At 50.7% G+C, this 14,821-nt stretch overlaps 1 protein-coding gene across 8 annotated transcripts in view; it reads right to left on the reverse strand.

Moving 5' to 3' along the window:
• The window catches only part of LOC144816669 (equilibrative nucleobase transporter 1-like), a 475,323-nt gene that overhangs the window by 39,308 nt on the left and 421,194 nt on the right, over window positions 1–14,821 (reverse strand). For all 8 annotated transcript variants that reach the window (XR_013606932.1, XM_078674312.1, XM_078674302.1 and 5 more), the window contains one exon: window positions 1,263–1,446. Coding sequence is in view for 7 of the 8 variants with exons in the window: in XM_078674312.1 (XP_078530438.1) it covers window positions 1,263–1,446 (184 nt within the window). In the remaining variant the exon portion in view is untranslated. The remainder of the gene's footprint in view (window positions 1–1,262; window positions 1,447–14,821) is intronic.

The following is a 14,821-nucleotide window of genomic DNA, read 5'->3' on the forward strand; positions in this document are numbered from 1 at the left end:
GTACTTGGGAGCCATCAAGGGTAATCTGAAAAAGCTTCAAAGAGTCCAAAATGCAGCAGCGCGCCTTGTACCCAAACTCCCCAGAAGATCATTGGCATCAGGGGCCCTCGTCTATCTTCACTGGCTTTCTTTGGAAAAAAGAATCCATTTTAAAGCCATGTGCTTTTGTCATTGAATTCTCTCCCAGAAAGGGGCCAAATATCTGTTTCTCTTTGATTCAACCATATTCTCCATATCGGGACCAAAGGTCTTCTAAAGTCAAGTTAATGGGCGCCCGGGTCTGTAGGGCCAGAATAGGGACACAATATTTTTCCTTTCTGGCCTCCAAAGCCTGGAATTTGTTGCTGTCACACCTCAGAGCAGAACCCTCTGAGAAAATATTCAGTAACAAACTAAAATGCTTAGTTCTTCCTATCTATATGTAAATCAATATTTGTAAAGGGCGAACTACTCACCCTTACGGGTCTCAAGGCGCTGGGGGCAGTCGTGGAAATTAAGTGAGCTATTGCCCAGAGTCACATGGTGCTGAGCTGAGATCAAACAGTGATCCCTGTGCTCCGAAGTCAGCTGCCCTGGCCGCTGACCACACCTCTCCGCCTTGTGGGGACTACACGATTACTGGAGTTTTCGTTTTTCTATTGTGAGTAGAGAATGTATAATATTTGCTTCCACTGCCTAATAAAATCAGGACTCTTCTTCACATCTGACTAGGAGAATCTACACAAACGCCCCATTTTTACACTTTTGATAGTCTCTACCTATAAATGATGCCCTTAGGTTCGGAGGCATTGAAATGTATTTTACTGCTACCTGAAATTTAATCAATAACTAGGCTGAACTTGTATCTGGGACTTGCAGTTGATATATTTCTTCAATTTTAATTGTACACATATTTTATCAGGTCAATTTCATAAGTGTATTGATTGTTGTGTGTCTTCTGATCACTGCCTCACTTTCAAGAAAGACTCCTAACTTCCCTTCTTGTTACAAACTACACAGCATCTTAAAATGTAAGACTACCCTGTTGTGCCCTTGTTATATGATCAATATGAATGTTATTTTGATTTCAGGACTGTTTGGAGGTGACAGCTAATCTCACAGCCTTACAAAAAGTCTCATTCTCTTATCACCTTCTCTCTCTTCAGTTCTCCATATTCTTCCTGATAATCCATGACCCTACTGGCCAGCGGCTGCGGTGACGTCAGTAGCCGGCCAATCCAGCACCCAGTACCCAGTACCACTTGTCGGGTGTCAATACTCACGCTATGGCGATGAAGGCTGCGTTGCCACCATACAAGAAGGAGCGGTTCACCACTTGAATGATGAAGGTTGCATACTGGACCGGCAGCATGGGGATGGAAGCAAATATGGAGAAGAGGACACACTGCCCGGCAGTGAGGGCCAAAGACACGACAGCAGAGCGGAGGTCCGCCAGGGTGTTAGAGGCTGGGGAGAGAAAATAATTCTGTCAATAGAGTGCCATTCTCAGCATGCAACGACTTCTAGCGACCATTTTACTATCAATATAGCAGAATGCCTAATACTGAGAAGAGAGAGGACTGTCAGTAGTACAGCATTTCTGAGAAACAGAGGAATACGAAAAGTGTGAGTATGCCTGGTGGTGAAGATGTACAAGTTACTTACCTTCGGTAACGAAGTATCTGGTAGAGACGATTCTAGCCGCAGATTCCTTAACGTGTAATTATCCCCAGGCGTGAGACTGGACCCGGAAAACTTTCTTGCCCAGCATCTCTGCGCGCTGGATAAGGGGCGGCACCATGTGGATGCCGGACGTCCTCCGCGGGCGTGACGTCAGCGAGGTGACAAAAGCCCCACCACTCTGCGCTGACATCAGTTTGCTTCGGTGAACTTTTCCGCCCCACAATGCGGAGCCATCACAACAAAACTGATGAGAGCATGGGAACAGTGTGCGAAAAAACGTAGTAAGAAAGTAGAAAGAAACAAAAGGTGAGAAAACACCACCAGGTGGCACCAAGGCACCAAGGCACCAGAAGGTGACAACAGCAGGCCAGAGCAGAAATGGAGCAGAACACCAACCTGAGGAACACTTTGTGCAATCCAAGGGGAAAACACCAGGTGGCAGTAAAGCAACAGAAGGCCAGAGCAGCAAAGCCATAGCAGGAAAGTGCAGCACCACCCAGTGGAACCACCGTACAAGCCAAGTCGAGGGCCAACCTGGAGGATCAAGCAAGTAGAAACTTAGTGACAGAAGAGAGAAAAAAGGGAAGTCTATCACTACGACCACAAAAGGAAGGGCCACAAGCCCGGAACAGAGGAGCCGCAGCAATCCACCCCCAGACCAGACTGCCAAGAAGGACCATACCCCCTGAAAGGAGGAGAAGCCAATGGTAGGTAAGCCATCCACAGCCTACAGCGTTATCAGAAACGAACAGGAGGCCAAGGACAAGGAAGGAACCCCAAACGAAGAAGCCCAGGAGAAAAACGAAGAGGACACCTACAGACAACAAGGCGACCTAAGGGAGGCAACTGCAGAAAACCTAGCAGAGGGTCCTCGCAGAACAGGGAGGAAGGGTGAGTCGTGAAGGCATCTGTGGCTAGAATCGTCTCTACCAGATACATTGTTACCGAAGGTAAGTAACTTGTACATCTGATAGAGACTACTAGCCGCAGATTCCTTAACGTAGAATAGATACCCTAGCCATACCCAAGGGTGAGGAGGGTCTGCGCGAGGACCTCACGAGCCTGGACTCATCACAGGGCCCGACATGGGTTGAGTCAAACGGACAGGGAGAAGAGCCCTGTCCACCCAGGCAAGGGAGAACGCTCTCATATAGAAGACCACCGGCCCCAGAGAGGATAAGGGAAGACGAGAAAGGGGCGTCCCGACCTTACCCAGCAGGAGGAAAGGAGGCCAGAGTACCCCAAGCCCAGTCAAGGCAGCAAGGATCTCCACCTGAAGCCCCAGAGGCACGGGCAACGCAGAGGAGCACCAAGGAAGAAGAGCTACCCAGAGACTCCAAGGAGAAGAGGTAGGAAGAAGGAAAGCCCTCCCACCAGGAAACACCCCCATTGAAGAGGTCAGCCAAGGCTATCACAGGCAGAACAGTGCCTCAGCAATAAGGCAGGCGGAAGAAGAAGAGATCAAAAGCCCCACTAAGGGAGAACTGCCCAACACCCCGCAGGGACAGACAGCGCCCGAAGAACCACAAGGAACTCAAGGACCACCTCAACCCTTAAGGAGGAAAGGTAGAACCGGAGGCAGAGCCCACTTTAAGAAAGTTGAAAGCACCCCAGCCCAAGTTGTAAACAAGAGCGGCTGCGCCGCCTAAAAGGCAAACTAAAGAAGAGGGACAATGGTGTTCAGGAATAACCGGTCTGCACCGGCCCGCACAGCTAGCAGCGGACAACACCATGGGCCGGTGCACCCAGGCCAAGCTAGACATCAGCCGAGAGAAGAGGTCGGGAAAGCCAGAGGGGCCAAGACACGCCCCAAGGGAGGGGTCGGCACACACGGCCCGCGAAGGAAGTGAAAGCTACAATGCAAAGACCCCAAAATCATCAGCAGGAGGATTGCATCAGCGACATACCGAGATGCCATGGAGAGCAGAGGCCCAAAGGGCGACCACACCTCCCCAGCTCATAAAGGAGCTATATAATAGCTACCAGTGCCCCACAAAGGGCAAGGTACGTCCCAAAACATGGGAACCCTCTTAGGAAAAAAATTCCGCAGCAGAGGAGAACAGAAAGAACTGGGGAGGAACCGCAGACGGCTTGCTAACCAGCCAACAAGAAGACACAGAAGGCCTAATCTCAGGGCCAAGCAGCCAAAACCACAATCAAAAAAGGGGCCCACCAGCAGTCAACAGCACCAAGGGCTTAACAACAGGACCAGGCACAGCAAACAGAACAGGAAGACACCTCCAAAAACCCAGACCGACCTACAGATCACTGAGGGGGAGAAGGAGGAGGAGGCGGCAGAGGAGGGGGAGGGCGGAGCCCTGCCAGAAACCTTTGAATGGCAGAGTCCGCAGGGGCGTGGAACAAAAGGGTGCCATCAAAAGGAAGGTCCACCAACCGTTCCCAAACGTTCTCGGGGAACACACTATACCGGAGCCATGCATCGCGACGAAGGGACACTGAAGAGGCCATGGCACGACCAAGCATCTCCGAAACATCCAGAGCGGTCAAAGAATAAACGTCGCCAGCTTCCGGCCATCCAACACATGGTGCCAGAGATCAACACAGGTCCCCCATGGCGGGTTGTCCCCAAGCCCCCAGAAGGGAAGTGTGGAGTGAAGCCTTGAAGGGCAGAAGCAGCTCCTGACCACCAGAGCCCTGATGGAGGACCTCCAGAAGATGATCTGTGGGAAAATGGGCCGCTGGATCTTCCATGTGCAAGATCTCCGCAGCCGTGGAGACAGCTCGAGTGAAGGCAACACCTGCCTCCGTAGGGCCCCGCGGTGGGGAAAGCAGCTCCTCTGTGGGCGACGGCTGCAAACTAAGGCGGCCGTCCCCCAGGACAAATGGAGGAAGGAAAGGCCAAGTCCGGAAAGGGGGAAGGGGGACCGAGGAATGAGGAACCTGAGGCACCTCAGGCGAAGACTGTGGCCGTGGCGACGGCAAAAATCTGTCCTTAGATGACGCCGGGGAAAAAGCCACAACTCCGCGACCCGTCTCCGGAGAGGATGACACCATCAACCGCTAAACCTCTGGCGAAGAGTAGGAGGCGTCCGAAGACTAATCAACGACCCGGCACCGTAGAGTCCACAACCGGAGTCAGGTCAACGTCGACCGGTGCCGAAGGAGACGCCGGAATGACCTCAGCCACACCGCTTTGCGCAGGAGACCAAAGGCGGGCCGGAACTGGGGCGGCAAAAGGAACAGTGCCGAAAAGGCGACGACCCAACCTCCGAGGAGGCAGGCGCCTGCATAGAGGGACGAGGGGGGGCTCGGGGAGACGCCCCAACCCCTAGTTAGCCCCTGCAGCACCGCCCGGGCCAGCAGCCTCCCGCGACTGAGCGGCGTCGCCTTGGCCTCGGACAAGGCCGTCGCATGTCCAGAAGACCGAGGGGGACTCGGGGACACTCCTGAGCCCGGGCAACCTCCCGCGACACCATAGGGACCCCCGCGGGATTTGCTGCGAAGCAGATGCGCCCTAGTCCGAAGGAGGGAACCCTGAAGGGCCGCACCCTAACGACACCACATCTTCAGAATCTGGAGCCGAACCAGTCGGCACCGGAGCCGCCGGCGACGCTGCGGAGGGCCCCACAAGCAGCAAGGGATCTACAGACGTCCCAGGAGGAGAAGGAGGAACCAACGAGGCCTGCACGGTGCCGCATAGGCTTCCATCTGGGCTCCAGTCGCCCCCACACCGGGGAACGGCGGATAAGGTGACGACGTGCACCACCCGCGGAGAGCCCACCCCATCAACAGACCGGGGATCGGTCCACAGGGACAAACTGCGACACTTACCAACAGGTGAGCGACGCTCTTGCCGCTTGGGAGAGGGACGATGTCGGAGGCGTCCGCAGGGTACAGACATGGCGACGAAGTCGAACTGGACATACGAGCCGAAAGGAGTTTCATCAGGCGCTCCCGCTGGGACTTCGGCTTCATTTGCTGACACGCCTCACAGTCCGTGGAGTCGTGGTGCTCCCCCAAACACCACATGCAGATGGAATGAGGATCCGTCGCCGACATCTGGGGTGCGCAAGACAAGCACGCTTTAAAACCCGAAGGAATTCACACACTGTTCCCAGAAAAACGTTCAAGAGATAAAAAAGGGGGCCTGAAACAGGCCAGGAACACTATCCAGTTCCCCGTTGCACGTGGAAAAGAAGAAAACTGATGTCAGCGCACTGGGGTGGGGCTTTTGTCACCTTGCTGACGTCACACCCACGGAGGATGTCGGGCAGAGTCGCCTGGTGCCGCCCCTTCCCCGGCGCGCAGAGATGCTGGGCAAGAAAGTTTTCCGGGTCCAGTCTCACGTCTGGGGATAATTCTACGTTAAGGAATCTGCAGCTAGTAGATTCTATCAGATATATATACCACAACACGCCTGGTGGGGAGGAGAGATACCATCAATCAAAACTCACAAAGGGAGAGTTGGATGCAATATTACTTCAAATCCTCCAAGAGAATCCAAATATCATGAAAAAAGATGCACTTGAAAATATAGGTATGCCTAGATCAGGCAAAACCATGGTCCATTATATAATCGATAAGTGTACCTCTTCAGGTGCAATTACGCATTAGTACACCAAGGTACATACAAATAAACAATATAAGGAGCACAACAATTGAGAAAATCTGAGAAGATCACATCAAAACTCACAAAGCTTGTACACGGTTTGTAATAGAACATATGACAGCAAAAACTTCTATCAACCATATAATAGCAAGATTTTTTCACATTCTGATTGTTTTTCCATCATTTTTGTTTTTTACCATAAAGTGCTCAAATGTTACGATAAAACAAGGACATATCCAAGATGAAAACAGCCTTTTCGTTTCGTCCCTATTCACATGGGACTTCTTCAGGGAGACGCTCAATATTGTGGAAAGTTTTGTCTTTAAACACCAGGTGTATATTCGGAACTCTGTGTCAGCTGTTATATCCTAGGTCAAAGTAAGAAGAAGAGAGGGGGGGACATACACTAAAGAGACCCTTCGGGGGCCCGTCAGACATTGCAGCGCCGGTCTGACGAGGAGCACAAGAAAGCCCGATGATGAAACATGACATCCTTCGGGGTGTGTGAGGGCGAAAGAGAGGCAAGACTGGACCTTCCCCTTCGGGGGTGTATCCTTGAAACCGGGGAATAGTATCTACCTCTTTTCACTCTTTTTCTCCTCTGTTCTACCCTCCATCTCTTTTCTTCCTTTGTCTGTCCTGTGGGCGACATACATGCGCCCATTTGTCACGGAACTTTGTCCTGTTTTGGTACGACGAGCTGTTATATTCTCACATGTTCCCTCTGTGAGTTCAATACATATGAATCCAGCCAACAAAGCTATCAATTTAATTTGAGGTGTCCTGTTCCCTCCCGCGCTCTCTTGGTATTCCAATAGTCAGGCAATTCAGAAACTCTAGAAGTCCTCTTTCATTCTTTTCATCAGGCCTCAGTTTGAACGGCCGTTCCTGCGGACCGTGATACCGTTGGCGGCTGATCCGTGAGAGGAACAGGAGGCACTACACGCTACCTTGGGCACAGATATGCACAGGAAGGGCAGTTTAAACTAGGGCAGAAGGCATTGTGGGGAAGTCCAAGACGGGCCCCGAGGAGAAGACCAGATAGCCTGGAGAGCGCCTCCATGTTTTGGTTGGGCGTAAGGCCCTGAGGTGATGTTTGCACCTTATTAGTGTTACTGTGGTGCACAATTGATTTAGGAGGGACGCTATGACGTTTATGCCTCATGATTCTTGCCTAATGCGTTTATGCTAAGTGTCTCTTGCCAGTAGATACTGGTTGCTTCTATTTTCACTATGTGTATGTTCTAATGGGGATGACAGTGGCCCGATTGGCCCTGTAATGTATATAATCCCCTGTAAAGTGATACCTAGTGCCAGGTGGCACAGTGTACATATGGGATTATGCTCTGATGTGTTTTATGGATAATACAAAGGCTATTTTTATATAAAATGTGTGGAGTTTCTTTTGTGGTGTGCCTAGTGTGTTGCTGCTGTGTGTGTGTGTTGCGCAAACGCTTTATACATTGCCTCTGGGACAAGCTACCAAGGGGGTGAGCAGGGGTTATCCTCAGCATGCAACTCCCTTGCCGTGACTGGAGTGGTGGTTTCTGCCTGACTTAGGCACATGTCCTAGCCAACCAGAAATCCAATTTCTGTCAGTGACATCTCAAATGACATCATCCAAAAAATAAACAATTGTTACTTACCTGTAAACAGGTGGTTCTCCAGTATTGGTGTCTTTCATAGATTCACATGCTTGAATATTCCCCGTCGTCGAAGTGGGAGTCCCAGGTTAAATAAAAGAGCAATAAATGCTAAATATATATATATATATATATATATATATATATATATATATATATATATATATATATATATATATATATATATATATATATATATATATATATATATGCCACATTCCCCTTTCGCAAGAAAAGAGACGTATCCCAGAAGAGAGACTTTTCAGGAGCACTTTATTACACCATGGGCTCAGGCGGATGCATTTCGGCTATTACTGCCTTCCTCAGCGCCCCTCTCCAACTGCTCCTGGTGCTGCGAGGCGTCGTCCCATCACGCTGCTGTAGACAATCACCTGGCTCCTCCCACTGGGTGTGGATCAGTTCTCAGGTGTAGTCCCGTGTGGTGGAACTACAACTCCCACAAGGCTAGTGTGATGCCTCGTGTGGACGTGAAAGTGCTGTGGGGAAATCACTATGGAGCCGGTATTCGTGATGGACGCAGCCTTCAGAGTTCATTGGGAGGTGAGGCCAAAGTGCAGTTCAGAGCCCCCTCGAGTCCCCCTTCTTGACCGCTGCAACCTCTCCGCCTGGTTACCTTTACGGGGGTTGGCACAGGAATCCCGGTATATATATATACATCAAAGTAATACCAGAAAAGAAAGGAAATACACTGAAATCCTCTAAAGACCATTCCTACATAGGAATGCAAGGCAAAGAGAAAAAACCATTTGTAACACATTAGTGTCACTATGTTAGTCCAAACTGCAGCCAATCAGGCGCCAGCACCCTCTAGAACCTTCTCCTCAGAAGCTCAAGCCCTCAGATTTTCGTAGCACAAAGTAACTAAGAGCGCATGAGGAGAAGAGAGCCTCTGAGGGGAGGAAGGTGGGTCGCATGTGAATCTATGAAAGACACCAATACTGGAGAACCACCTGTTTACAGGTAAGTAACAATTGTTCTTCTCCAGTATTAGGGTGTCTTAGATTCACATGCTTGAATAGAATAGAAAGCAGTAACCTCCTAGAACTGAGATTGCTAAGCATAAGAAGCATATATCAAGACAGTACTATAACAAAAATAATACAGTCATATAACATCAGAGCAATCACAGGAAATAATAAGGAGGAGGGAACAGAGGCTCACCTTACTGAAAAAGATGGCGAAGCACTGCCTGCCCCACTGCGGTATCCGCTTCATTGATGGCATCCAAACAGTAATGTTTGGTGAAGGTGTGCCTGCTGGACCATGTCACTGCACGGCAAATCTGATGAAGTGGCACACCAGCAAACAAGGCAGTGGATGAAGACATCGCCCTCGTAGAATGAGCCCTCACTGAAGACTGCAATGGTCTGCCCGCTTGTTGGTGGCAGAAGGCAATGGCTGAGGAAAGCCACCTGGCAATTGTCGGCTTGGAAACTGGATGTCCTCTGCGCAGTCGTCCGTATGCAATGAATAATTGGTCGGACTTGCGGAAAAAAGCAGTTCTTGCAATATAACATTTAAGACATCGCTTGATGTCTAACGAATGTAGGCGATGCTCCGCCGGAGATTTAGGGTCCGGAAAGAAAGTCTTTAGGAACACAGGCTCATTCAAATGAAAATCCGTAGGCACTTTAGGTAAGAAAGAAGGGTTGGTACGCAGTGCCACTCCGTTAGGTGTGAACTGTAGATAAGGAGGCTTGACAGTAAAAGCGTGAAGGTCGCTCACGCGACGAGATGAGGTCAAAGCCAGAAGAAGTGCAACCTTCCAGGTGATGAATTTTATATCGGCCTTATGGATAGGCTCAAATGGTGACTTCATAAGTTGGGCTAATACCACATTGAGCTGCCAAGCTGGCGGAGGGCGACACACAGGTGGAAACTTGCGGAAAAGCCCTTTGAAAAATTGACGTATAACTCGTGAGGAACAGAGGGATGAAGAGCCATCATGTCGGAAACGAGATATTGCAGCTAAGAAAACTCTCAGTGTAGCATGAGAGAGTCCTGACTGAGCGAGGCTCAAAAAGAATGGAAGGAGCTGTTCAGGAGTGGAATGGATGGGATGTATATTGGCTGAAACGCACCAATTACAGACCCGCTTCCATTTAAGTTTGTAAGTCTTAATGGTAGACGGAGCTCTGGCTTGAGCTAGAATGTCTCTGCACTCCTGGGATATTTTCAAGTCCACGAACTCAAGGTACTCAGGTTCCATGCCCACAATTGAAGCGTTGAGGGATCTGGATGACACACTAGGCCCTTGTCCATAGTTAGGAGGTCTGGACGAGGACGTAGAGGAATGGGCTCGCACTGGGACATCAGAAGCAGTTCCGTAAACCATGCCTGTCTGGGCCAACGAGGTGCGATCAACAGAATGTGGCAAGGCTGCCTCCGCATCTTCCACAGTACTCGCTGTATTAATGGGAGCGGGGGAAAAGCGTAAGCGAATAGATCGCACCAGTTGATCAAAAGGGCATTCCCGCAGGACCCTGGGTGGGGATGCCAAATTGCATAAGACGGGCATTTCCGATTCTCCGGTGTCGCAAAGAGATCCAGATCTGGGTGACCCCATTGGCGGAACACATGATCCAGAGTCGGTTGGTGCAGTTCCCATTCGTGTGTTGAGGACGTGGATCTGCTTAAAGAGTCTGCCAGAAGGATTGACACCCCCGGAAGGTGGACAGCCGTCAAGGTGATGCGATGGCGAAGAGCCCAATCCCAGATTGACTGTGCCAAGCGGGAGAGAAGAGGAGACCTGGTTCCACCCTGTTTGTTCACGTAGTGCATACTGGTGGTGTTGTCCGTTTGGATTAGCACTGATTCCCCGTGAACAACTGGGAGGAAGGACTTGAGAGCTAGAAAGATCGCCATCAATTCTAGCCTGCTGATATGCCACGTGCGCTGCGTCGGCGACCACTTGCCCTTGATGGAGAGGCCCTGGAGATGAGCGCCCCACCCCGCCAGGGTGGCGTCCGTCGTCAGGTCCGGAACGTGATCAAGGAAGGACACACCTATTTTCAGATTCGCGGGCTGCGCCCACCAACACAAGCTCATCTTCATGCGGGCTGTGACGGCAACTAGGTCGTTGAAGGACCCGGAGACCTGACGTCACTGTAAGTCCAGTTCTTCCTGAATAGGACGGGTGCGCAACCTGCAATTTGGGATCAGTGCGATACATGACGAAGCCATTCCCAAGAATGACTTTAACGCCCGAACAGAAATGAACTGTTTTCGCCGAATGAGTGCGACCAGACGAAGTATCTTTAGACGCCGCTCGTGAGAGACAAATGCTTTTGAGAGCCGCGTGTCTAGGATCGCTCCCAGGAAGGACCTGGTCTGCAGGGTTGCAAACTGTGACTTCTTGACATTGATGGTCAACCCCAGAGACTGAAACACCTGCTGGCAAAGGTGCGTGTCCCGACTCAGTTGAAGGTGGCATTGAGACTTGAGAAGGCAATCGTTTAAATAAGGAAAGATCTTAACTCCTTGTAGACGCAGGTGAGCCACCACCGGGGCCAGTACCTTCGTGAACACACGAGGAGCTGAACACAGTCCGAAGGGTAGAACTTTGAACTGAAAATGCATGGTTCCCACTGTGAAACGTAGGTACTGGCGATGTTGTGCGAGGATGGGGACGTGAAAGTAAGCGTCTTGAAGATCTATGGTGGTCATAAAATCTTCGCTGGACAGAAGACGCAGGACCTCCAGTAGCGTCAGCATATGGAATGATTGAGACTTTAGAAACTGGTTGAGAGTCCTCAGATCCAGAATGGGTTGCCAATCTCCGTTCTTCTTGAGTATGAGGAAAAAACGAGAGTAAAAACCCTTCCCTCTTAGATGTTTTGGGACCACTTCGACTGCCCCTTTTAACACAAGAAGACGGACCTGATGGTGAAGCTCCTCGAGATGTGGAGGAGGTGGGCCACGAGGTGGGGTGCAGGGAGGAATCTCTGTGCACTCCAGGGTATGTCCCCGTTTGACAATGTCCAAAACCCAGCGGTCCGAGGTGATCGAGGACCACTGGGAATAAAACAGAGAGATTCGTCCTCCAACACGTTGAGAGCGGCAAAAGTCATTGGCGTTTCTGATTCGCGCCACGATAGGACGACTTTCCTCTGAATGTTTTGGCGGGCTGTTGGCGAGACTGCTGATTGGGCGTGTAACGTTGGCCGCTCTGATTGTATGAACGGTATTGCTGACCACCTCGAAAGTTGGAAGAAGTGCCGCGTCCGCGCGCACCTCGAAAGGACTGCTTACGAAATTGTAGCGTGCCTAAGGACTTCGCCGTATCGGTGTCCGTTTTGATGGATTCAAGGGCATCATCAATATGGGATCCGAATAACGATTCTCCATCGTATGGCATATCCAGTATTCTGGCTTGGACTTCCTGCCGGAAGGAGGTGGACTTTAGCCAACCTTGACGTCGGAGTGCAGCCGCACTTGCCAGGAGGCGGAAATCTGTGTTTGCAATACCCACTGCACAATCGATTATTTCTTCCGCTGCTCTTTGTCCATCGCGGAGAATCTGCTGTGCGTCAGCCTTGGAAGCATCTGGGATGAGTGCCATGTAATCTGCAATGTCTGACCACATCTGCTGGTCATAACGACCCAAAATGGCCAAAGCATTGCTGCTCGAACAGATGTGGAGGCCATGGTCGAGAGCTTGCGGCCAATTGCATCCAAGCGTCGCCCCTCTCTATCCGGAGGGGCTGTGATTTGGGACGCCGGATTACGTGCTCTACGTTGTGCTGCCTGAGTCACGACAGAATCCGGTTTGGGATGAGAAATCAGGCAAGCTGGAGAACCTGTACTTCTTCTCAAGGCGCGGAATTTGAGCAGGTAAGGAGTTCGGAGCATTCATCAGTTTAATACCCTCTTTCCATACAAATTCAATTATAGGGATTGTGTGCACCAGCTTGAAAGGTTTGTCCTTGAAATCGTATAGAAAACAATCCTCCTCGCGTTGGGAACGAGGGAGTTTGAAACGTTGAGCCGCTTTATCCATTAAAAGATGGAAGCTGGCGATATCTACTGGTGGAGAATCACTCGAGGTACCAGGTTGTGGAGAGGGCGTCTGCGCCCGATAATCATCCCATTCGGCCATATCCTGGTCGCCTGCCTCATCATCCGTGTTGTCAGGGACTTCACCTTCCTCACGTTCCGCATCCGCCTCCTCCTCATCCGCATCCCGCGGATATATAGTGGTATGAATGCTTATAGACCGATGAACCTGAGAAGGTGCAGGTGGTACGATAGACGGCAATGCCGGTGGAGGCAGTGCCACAGGAGCGGGAGATAGCGCAGGTGTAGTCTGCGGTGTTGTAGGAAAACGGCGATTATAATCATCCAGCATATGTTGGAGATTAGATATCAAGGCCAAAGGAGCTTGAGTGAACTGTTCTTCTTGTTGAAATTCTGGGCCATTGCCATCATCAGAATCTGTGTCTTGACATTTAATTATCAATTCACAGGGACTACGTGCTGCTCCAAACGTGTCCTCTTCCTGCTCTGAATCAGTGTCATGCTCCGTACTAGTTGCAAACATTGGAGATGGTGGTTGAGGCTCCGGATGAGAGATCTGTTGACAGGGTACCGTAGTGCGAGGTGTGAGAAGTTGGCCTGATATATGATGTTCACTAGTTCTAGTGACCACCTTGTATCAGTCCAAACAACCCTTATGGTGATTGGTTGTAAGTCAACCTTCATAGACCAGCTATCCTAATGGTAGCATGGACAAAGCAGTCTTAGGCTAAACTCTTTTGGCATGTGAAGCCAGCTGTTTTACCACAATATAACCCCTTGAATACCAGATGAAAGGACACCACACAGGTTGTTATTAAAATAAACAATATATTTATTAATAACAACACCTCTGAACTCTTTATGAGATCAGAGGGCTAAGCACATGACAATACTAGGAAAGAAATACGAGTTTGCACAATTTTTACACGTGTGCCTTAGAGGCACGGCAAACCATATACTAAGAACAATGGAATGCGAGGAAGGAAAGTACTGTAAGGAGATCCAGAGGCTGGAGGATCGCTGGGACTACGCTACGAACTAGGTAAGTACGGAGCAGGAGGCCCACGGGACTCACGTGCAGAGTGGGAACTCTCACGCGGGATGCGTACCAACGTCTAAGGATACTACAGTTTACAAAGTTACGGATTCCGGACGAACCCGGCTGGATGGAGGGAAAACAACAGTGGACCTGGACACTAGGATAGTGAACACTGACTTCAGCACCTAGAAGCTTTAGTTACCTAACCCACAGGCGGCGGGTGCATAGGGCTGAAGTGGTGTCGGGTTTGCTGCGTTGATCCTGGTGATGCCTGAAACAAGCAGTTGCTGGCAGGCAGCCAGATGGAGGAGTCCGGTGGTTCCAAGGATGGAACTAGGAAGGAGAAGTCCTGAAAGGGAAGGGGACAGAGTCTCGGTCACTAGCCAGTGATGGTGCTGGAACCAGGAGGGAACCAGATGCTGTCGCTGCGTTCAGGTGGAAGAAGGGTCGCTTCTCTCTGTAGCTGCGCGGACCAGGAGCTGTTCTTACGACCAGGCTGGAGGCACGAGCTGTCCCACGTAGTCTGCTGCTGATGGCGGTGTTGGATCGTCGATCTGGTCAACAGGCCTTGGCCAGTGCAAGCCACGCGGTGGAACAAAGATGGCGTCTGGTGCGGACCAGGAGGGTCCGGGGTGCTTCTCTTTCACAAGGAAGCAAGGGCCAGTCTGGGGGACCAGACCAGCAGTGTTGAAATCTTCGGGTCGTCGTCTCAGAGGTCACGAGCCAGCCGGCAAGTGACCAGGCAACAGGAAAAGCAGCAACCAGGCAAAAGGGCCCCACGCAGATCTCGTGGAGGCTGGGGGGCTGGTCTTTGATGCAGGTGCTGTGTCGGTGTGGTGCTTCTCAGTTCCCAATGCACTTACTCGAGGG

The sequence above is a fragment of the Lissotriton helveticus genome, chromosome 1_1 (genome assembly GCF_964261635.1).
Source record: "Lissotriton helveticus chromosome 1_1, aLisHel1.1, whole genome shotgun sequence".
Taxonomy (NCBI): Eukaryota; Metazoa; Chordata; class Amphibia; order Caudata; family Salamandridae; genus Lissotriton; species Lissotriton helveticus.